The following is a 9,267-nucleotide window of genomic DNA, read 5'->3' as shown; positions in this document are numbered from 1 at the left end:
TTCTGTCTTTTTCTTGAAGCTATAATTACGTAAGCCTGCTATTCTCTATTCATGTAAGGTTATCCAGAGTGTCAAAATAATTGTTCCTATTGCTATTTTAAGTGTTGTGAATTGCATAAGAGAATTATTAAACATTTTTAGATTAAATTCTTAGTCTCTGTAGAGTGATTAGATTATTCATTTAAGTTACACGTTATCTTATAAAGACTAATTACACTGTAATAAAGTGTATTATATGGAAATTTTCATATTTTTGTAGTTAACATTTGGTGTTAGCGTTAATGAGATAATCAGTTAACCTCGTGACCTTCGTTTCATAAAGATTAATGATGTCATTAATCTATATCGGCCATTTTAATTAATTTCGATAATTAAGATTTTAAGCCTTGTTTATTCTTTGGGGATTTTTCAGAAGATGAGGACAGATATTTTAATTAATTTTAAGAAATCTTTAAATTAAAAATAAGCGCATTTAAATGGTAAACTAACTAAGTTAAGAGGGCAGGTAATCCCTTAAAGGAAACATATGGAGGAGGAGGAGGAGGAGGAGGAAGAAGGTGAAAGATGCGTTAGTTATCGTCCGCTGTTCGAATCCGTTCAGCAGATAATTTAAAGGATAAATATTTATATAAATATTAGGAAAGGAGGGGGAAAGCGCCGTTCGTATAAGAGACCTGGATTTAACCGTTCGCGAGCTTTTACGTCATCAGTTCGTCATCGGGGTTAAAATCGATGACGGTTTTAGCGCATGCCCGTTCGAGGATAGGAGTGAGAAACTAACCCGTTTCTCTTGGAGTATACCACTCAGTAGGAGCTGGTTGGCTCACACGGTGTAGATATCATCGTAAAGTAACACCGTGTAAGAAAATGGCCTCCTATTTATTTAACTGTTTATTTAAGTTACTAAGCCGTTATCTGAGAAGGTGGAAGTTTGTGAACTGTAAATGCGGATTAGAAATTTGAAAACGGGAGTTATGCTTACGTATTTCCTACTGTTATTGTGTTTACTACCGAAGGCGTTGAATGTATCTCTTCATATTGTTGTATTGGTACCTCAAGAACTATCAGAAAGGCAGGAATTATTGGAAAATGCACTAAAATTAGAAGAGAATAAAGATGTGCAATTCGTTGCTTCTATGATCGTTATTACTAATAATAGCAGTGATATAATAAATTATCTCTGTCACGAGATACAGCAACGTAATCCTCATCTTGTTTTATCATTTTTAAAAAGAACGGATGCTTATTTCGCTTCATTGATATCGGGTTACGTTAAGATACCTGTGCTAGGTATGACCGGAAGTTATACCGATGATGCTGCTCAGGTGAGTTGAACACGTGGTCTGCTTTATCCTCCATTTTTTTTCTTTCTTAATTTTTAAATTTTATATTTAATTCCTGAACGGAACTCGACAATGGTAGAGTGTCTTCAGCCTTGTTCCTTTCTGTATATGATAATTATTTAGTCGTGTAACTTTATAAATAAAACAGTAATTATCAAGTTTAAACAGTAATCGATAGCTGCGCTGTTTACATGATCAGGTTTATTTCTTTCGTGTATTTAGCAATTTAAATCGATTTTTATATATATGTTTTTATGTGGATTTGATCTGCTCTTATTTACATTTATTTTTTTTATTTTAAAATTAAATTATAATAATTTATATTAAAGTATCTTTTTATAACATTATAAAAATAATTTAAAAACTCGTTTATTTTAATTTTTTCGCACTTAATTACGTTTAAGGACCGTTTATTTAGTGTATATTAATTTAACCCCTTAATGACCTCACTTATCATGAGCTTTAGTTGAGTTAACTCGATGTTATCTATAGTTATAAACGAATTAATATAATTTTTTATACTTAAAATTAAATTATGATAAATTTAGAAGGTAAATTTTTGTTAACTTATACTTTATCTTTTATTTTTTTCGATTTATAGCAACATTTTTGGTGCCAGCTTACGTTAAAGTGCTCACAAAACTCGTATATATTAGCAATTTATATTAAAAATGTTTGTACAAAGCCCTAACTTTAAGGTTTATTTTAATATTAAACTTATTTTTGCACTCCTTTTTCACTTAATCTTGCTTCAGCCCACCATTTTAATGTCTATATTAACCTTTAATGACCTCACTCGTTCTGTTAACTCGTATTTATAATTATAAACGTATAACTGTAACTTTTATGCATAAAATTAAATTGTGATAATCTTAGGAGCAATATTTTTCTTTAATTTATGCAAATAAATTCGATTTATAACAACTTTTCTGGTTCCATCTTATGTTAAAATGCCTACAGAACTCGTTGATTTTGGGGTTTATTTTAATGATAAACTTATTTTTCTGCCTTAATTTTGCTTTAAAATTCCTTCCTTAATGTATATTAATCTTTAATAACCTTATTTTAACCGAATTAACAGCAAAACGTAACGTTATCTACAATTATAAACGAATAACTATAATTCATCATTAATTATTTACGTATACATAAAGAAGTTTAAATATATAAAAATTCATTATTAATTTATAAATCCCTCGGGTAATATTGTATTTATTTATTATTAATTTTCATGATATATTGCAATAAATAATTAATTATTTTTTTAAATTACTGTAACATATTTATAATTAAATAACTTTACACAACTCGTTACTTTTGCAGAGATTTGCAAACACTTTTTTAGTTCTTAAACGTGCAAAACTTTGCTTTTAATTAAAATATAAGCATCGAAATTTACTATTTTTCGCATTTAAATGGTTTTTAACGCTTAATTTTTGCATAAAACACGATTTTTTGCCACTTATCTCCATTGTATATGGCTTAATTGGAGTTAGAAGGTTTAACAGTCGAAATTTAATTAACAAATCAAGGGTTGTAGTTATACAAAAATAGGATAAAGGAGACTTCATATCCACTTTCTTATTCCTCATATAATGTCACGTTTCTATAAATAGTTAAGTCTTCAACTCTTCATTATCCTGCTGCATCTCAGCTTCTATCATCTCAGAAGCTTCTTATAACGTCCCTTTATAATTTTATTATTTTTTATTTAAATTTTATGCTTTATTTTAATCGAATAAAGCAGAAATTTTAATTAAATTATGAAAGATATAACACAAAATCGCAACATACGTAACAATGATACATGATGTCTGCTCATCACAGTCTTCATAAAATTATTTTATTTAATTTAAATTATTCATGTTTTAACACCGAAACTTCTATTTAATGACAAATTTTGATTAATTTTAAACTGTTAAATGGCAAATATATGTTCAAATACCTATTAAAATACTGTATAAAATACTCTCACGACATTAAAGATGAAGCAATAATCATGTTTTGTATAAAAGTAAATTGTATATAATGCATTAAATCGACATCCTAATTTAGATTAAAATTAGAGGTTTTTGTACAGTTTTTAAGCATTTTAATTATGTTTAAAGCTGTTAAAATTAAAGGAAATGTGTAAACAAACTGCAACTTTATGTGAATGTTATGGTTATTATTGTATTCTTCAGTATAGAGATGGACAAATGAGTTAAGTTTTCTCTTCTTTTGGATGCAAATAAAATATAAATGACTTAAATGCATCATATTTTAATAAAATATAACTGCAAATTTAGCTTATTTTAAGCTATAATAGTCTAATATCCCCATTGATTTGAAGAGAAATTGTAAGAAAATCAAGAGACTAGACCCCATAAACACCAAAAAAATAGCAATTTAAGTTTATTATGACATTCTAAAACTCGATTTTATTAAAAATATTACTTACGAAGCACAGAAAAGCATATTTAATTACAGAAATATAATATAAAGCATCGAATTCCTCTTAAAAGTGGGCCATAAAATCACGCTTCATCATCCAAAAAATAAGAGAAATGACGATAAAGATAAATTGAAAATGATGCCCTTAAGCGGGATGTTGATTAAAAATGCAGAAATTTTCACTTGTTTAATTTACATTTTGTTTAGAAAAGTCGTTTTCATCACAAGGCACGAGTCTTACACAAGAGATTTATTACTATTGATCACATTCTTTGGACTGGTTACATTCTCTCAGGTTTGCGGTTGAAAGAGGAACCAAAAATTCGATTCGAAATAAAGAAAAATGAGGACATTCTTATTGTTCCCGAAGTGTTAATTGATAAATAAATTACAAAAATTAATGAGATTAATTAGAAAAAAATCGAATAGAAATCCATTTGTGTCTCCTTGCATCCAACATCCGATGGTGCTTCATCCTGTCAGTTTAATCCCCCACACATCTTGTTAAATTAAATGTTAGGAGTAAACACGGAGTAAAAATGTAATAACATTTCTTAAAGGCTTCTGTATATTTTGTTAAATTAGTTTTTCACCTTGTCATTCGGGATAAGATGAAGACGAGTTCTTCTAGCATCAATACGAGTCTTCTAAGGAAAATTCCCTTTATTAAAGTTAATTTATAGAAATTTAACAATATAATTAATAAGGATAATATTCTAGGGAAGATGGAGATCAATCAGTTTTGCATTTTTTCATCTTGTCATTCAGGTTAGGAAAAGGATGATCTTTTTAAGGATAAGAATGAGTTGTTTAGGATATGGATATGCTTTCTAGGGAAAATGCCCTTTGTTAAAGCTACTTTATAGAAACATAACACTATAATTAATAAAAATAATATTCTAGATCAGTTAATTTTTCATTTTATACCTTGTCGTTCAGGTCAAAGTGAGAATGAGTTCTATAGCATCAAGATGAGTTTTGTAGAAAAAATTCCCTTTATGAAACTTAACTTATGGAAACTTAAAACTATAATTAACAAGGATGATATTCCAGAGAAGATGTAAAACAATTTAGTGGTAAATTTCACTATCCTGAAACTGTTTAAGCAGATAAATTCTGTTTACTTTTTACTACATTAAATTTTATAAATTAATAATATTTTTTGTATAATTTCAATGGAATTTATATATGATAAAAATTTATTTTTCAAGCTTATATTTTATAAAAAAATAATAAAAAAATTTGCTTCATAGTGTCGAAGGAAATGTTAGAAAAAGTTGTTCTTGATAAATGATGCATATTGTGTTTCAATATATGATGATGATCGATCCACAGCTTCTTTATGTTTGAATAAAAGTCTTGAAGTAGTCTATATATTTATTATTTTATAAAATTTACTTTAAATATTATAATCTTTATATAGAAATTAAGAATTCTTAGATTTTAAATTAATCTATAAAAATTAATATATATAAGGTTAAATACAGTAGTTTGCTGCAAACTTTGATTTAAAAAATGTACAAATAAATGTTACAAAATTGTATTTTTAATCTTAAAAACTGGATTTTTTAAAATTAGAAGGATTTAAGTAAAGAAATGAAACAGTTTTTTAAAAAAAATTAGCTGAAAAGTTGGCAAAATACGTTGGCTTTAGCAGAGACTAAGCCAAAAAAATTATGAAAACTCACCAAAAACTGATTAAATGGGTTATTAAGTGTAAAATTTTTTTTAGAAATAGGATTATAATTAAATATTTATATAAAATTTACTGATATTCTCGTTAAAAATTAAATAAAATCAGATTAATTAACGATGTGAAAGCTTTTTATTTTATCAATTAGCATTAAGCGCAGAAAAAACTAAATAATTGTAAAAATTAGTGTTTTAGATACTTTCTACAATGATTTCTTCTAATTTTAATCACGGAAAATTAAAAAAAATAAAACAAAAGTAATAAAGATTTACTTTTAATATAAAAGAAAATTTTACACGTTAAAAAATAAAAGTAATTACTGAATTTTTATAATTAAGAAAATAAAATCCCTTGTAGTTGAAAGAAATAAGAAGAGAAAATTAAAATATTAATTCGATTTTTCTAAGAAAATATTTATTTTTATCATCATCCCTATTATCTTTTGTAAGATAGCCATGCAGATCTTTGTAATGAGTTTGCAGTAAAGATACATTTACAGGGGCTGTAATTATAGAGTCGGACTGATTTGATAAAAATCTTTAAAAGAAAGATTTAATTTTATTTTTATTGTCTGTATATTTAAGATAATGTTTCTTTTGAAGATTAAATAAATCGATTGGAAATTTTTATCTGTTAAAATGGGATTTAAATACTTTAATAGAAGCGTATTGTTAGAAGGAAAAGACTCTAGAACAGGGGGTTTTTCATACAAGAAAGTGCCTGTAAGAATAATAAGTTTGGCAATTATATATTCAGATTATTATATTTTTAAATTTAGTTTGCAATATTATTAAAAAATGTAGAGTATAACAGCATATTAATTGCGCTTTTACTTAATCCTAAGTGATGCTGGAATTTGGGATCGATATTTTTTCGGTTCAGCATCAATTTTAAATTGTCTATAATACTAGAAAAATTATTACAATTATATTTAAATGACCAAATTAATCAATTTTATATTTATTTTATCGATTTTATTCAAAGTATGCAATGATTTTACGATAGAGATATGAAGAGTTCATTATTATTGATTAAGCTCATCACTCCAAAATGTAGTCAATTTATATTAATATCAAATATCTAAGCTTCAGAATTTATCAAAAATAGTTCAAATATGAACGAAAATATAATTTAAAACTTAAAATTTTATAGTTAATTAGTTATTTTCTTGTCCACTCCAAGTGATGCTGGGATATTCTCATCATCTCAGCATCACTATGAAAACAACTTATATATTACTAAAATAATGATCATAATTATATTTATATGCATTCAACTATTAATTTTATGTTTATTTTATAGAATTTTATCTGAATTTTCCATCTAAAATACGCAATGAGGGTTTATAATTCAACTGATAACAATAACAGTTCAGCAGCACTATTTGGAAATACTTACCAACCTAAAATATAACCCAATTTATGCCAATATTAGGACACTGTACCCAGAAATTCGTTAGAACTTCAGAATTTAAATGACATTAACAAACTGGGAATCGAACCCGGACCGTTACTTCAAAACTTTGGCACTTGGTACACAGCAGGCTATCGACTGTTATAAGTTAAAACAAAGATAAATTATCGATTTATTAGAAAAAATAAAATAAATTAATTAATATTTTTAAATTTTAAATATGTAAAAATCGATATTTTATTATAATAAATTAGTTATTTTATTCAATTTTTAACATATTAAATAATATAAAACGTCGAATATAACCTTGCATAATTCATAAAATATTATTAAATATTTCAAATATCGTGTAGATTTTAAAAACTTTTATATCGATATTTAATATTTTATAACATTAAAAATATAAAATTTTATAGAAATCTGTAGAAAAATCTGTCTGTCATTTTAATGGAGCGTAGTGAATGCATCCACAGCGTGCTTCAAAGAAGGACTTTTCAACTTTGAAAGCTTGTAGAATTCTAATCAGAAGGCCCAAATAATGGATTCAGGCTTTAATTTATAGCAAAAGACATCAACTTTTACCTCCAACAGACATTTTCATTCGATGTAAACATCTTTGGTGATACGACGGACATCCCTCCTGAATTCAATTTCTTGGCAAACACGAAGCAGCATCACTGTTATCACTTCGGTAACTGTAACGGTTGTTCGAGTTACGAGCTGGAGGCAAGGGTGGATAAACACCAAGCCCTATATCTTTAATTAAACTACAGTAGAATCAAATACAGAGGAGTTAAATCTGTGGAAAGAAGTGGCCAATCCACAGATGTGTAACATTTATTGAGGAAATCCAGGAAAGTGAGGGAAAAATGAAAGTAAACGTGCTCTTCTGTTTCATCGCTGTTTAAATGGGAAATGAGGTTTCCTCGTGCAAAAAGGAGGTTACATTCGCTTTACCACTGAGACGAACTGTCGACTCATCACTAAAGGCGATGTTATCTTATCTTCCTCAATCTTTTCTCAATTCCTCACTATGTGAAACAAACTTATTACGTTTTGCTATAAATTAAGATCACATCCGATTGTACAGGTCTTCTGATTAATATTCTATACGCTTTCAAAGTTGTAAAAGTCCTTTTTTGAAGGGTCTATACTTTATCATTCATCTTATCCAAAAATTTGACATCACACTTTGAAGAATGTCTAGGGATTAGGAAGAAAATAGATAAATCGAGTTCTTTCAAAGCTCTTAGGTTGGTTTCTTACACTCTAACTTGAAATATCTCTACGAAAATCAGGCTCCAAGATTTACTTAATTCACTCAGCATCCTTTTCAAGATGCACTCCATGATGCAAAAAACTTTGTAGTTGAAGGCACGAAGCCCGGTTTCTACATAAACTAAACAAAATATTAGGCCCTAAGCTAATCTACAGCTTAGGGCTTCACATTTTTACATGTATCATAATTTAGTAAATGGGGATAGTGAAGGGGACGTCCTGGAATATAAAACGTTTACGAGTAAAACTTTTTAAAAAGAAATAATGCAAAGAACTGAAATTTCGAGTGGAATTTTGCCAAGTTTAGTGTCTAACAAAAACTTTACAATAGGTTTGCTAGTCACGTGTGTAGATGCCTTCGAATTTTAGTCACGTGTTTATCTTCTTTAACATCATTTGCGATATCTGAGAAGGAGAATTAGCAAAAGATAATGATTAAATTCGGCTCGAAAAATGCGCCTTACAACCTTATTTCCTTTCTTTATCCTATTTACTTGTCAGAAATATTTATTGTATTTTATTTTTCGAAGAATTTGGCCCTTTAACTTTCGTTTATCATCTCGTATAATCGAGTTAAAGGTACTGTACATTGCTTAAGTTAATAACGTACAAAAGAGCATGTGAATATTAATGAAACGAAACGTTCCAGAGAGTCTGCATCCCTCTTATATAAACATCACGTGACAAGGATGGAAAAGGAAAACATTATTTTAGTGTTTATCATGTGAAGTGAATGTTTGGGTGGGGAATTTAACAACTGCAAGGTCATCGTATATCAGAGAGGATGAAAGGTTTCTATGTGCAAAAAATCGTCTATATTTCACCTTTATTTTATTATCTCGTCGCAATAAAGCAAAATTATGTGATGATAAATAAGTTTTCTATAGATTTTAATTAATTTAATAATTTTCCATAATTTAATCATCTAATTGTGTTAATTCAAATTCTTAAGATACTTCCATGATATATTTTCTGATTTGTTAAGAATTTCTTTTTATATCTTTATTTAATAAATTTTTAATTATTTAAATTATATTTTCGTAAAAATAATCGGTTGTTGAAGCTGAATCTTATCGATAAAATCGTATTTTAAATTGGTTCAAAAGA

General features: G+C 27.4%; 1 protein-coding gene across 1 annotated transcript in view; it reads left to right on the top strand.

Annotated features, from left to right (window-relative positions):
• Positions 1–828: 828 nt before the first annotated feature.
• Positions 829–9,267, top strand: part of LOC136973656 (glutamate receptor ionotropic, NMDA 3A-like) — an 81,977-nt gene continuing 73,538 nt past the window's right edge. The window contains exon 1 of the mRNA XM_067268398.1: positions 829–1,325. Coding sequence (XP_067124499.1) covers positions 945–1,325 — 381 coding nt within the window. The 5' untranslated portion in view covers positions 829–944. The remainder of the gene's footprint in view (positions 1,326–9,267) is intronic.

The sequence above is a fragment of the Centruroides vittatus genome, unplaced genomic scaffold, assembly GCF_030686945.1.
Source record: "Centruroides vittatus isolate TY-2023 unplaced genomic scaffold, ASM3068694v2 contig_3255, whole genome shotgun sequence".
Lineage (NCBI taxonomy): Eukaryota > Metazoa > Arthropoda > Arachnida > Scorpiones > Buthidae > Centruroides > Centruroides vittatus.
The sequence above is the reverse complement of the archived record's forward strand: the minus strand, read 5'-3'. Positions and strand labels throughout refer to the sequence as shown.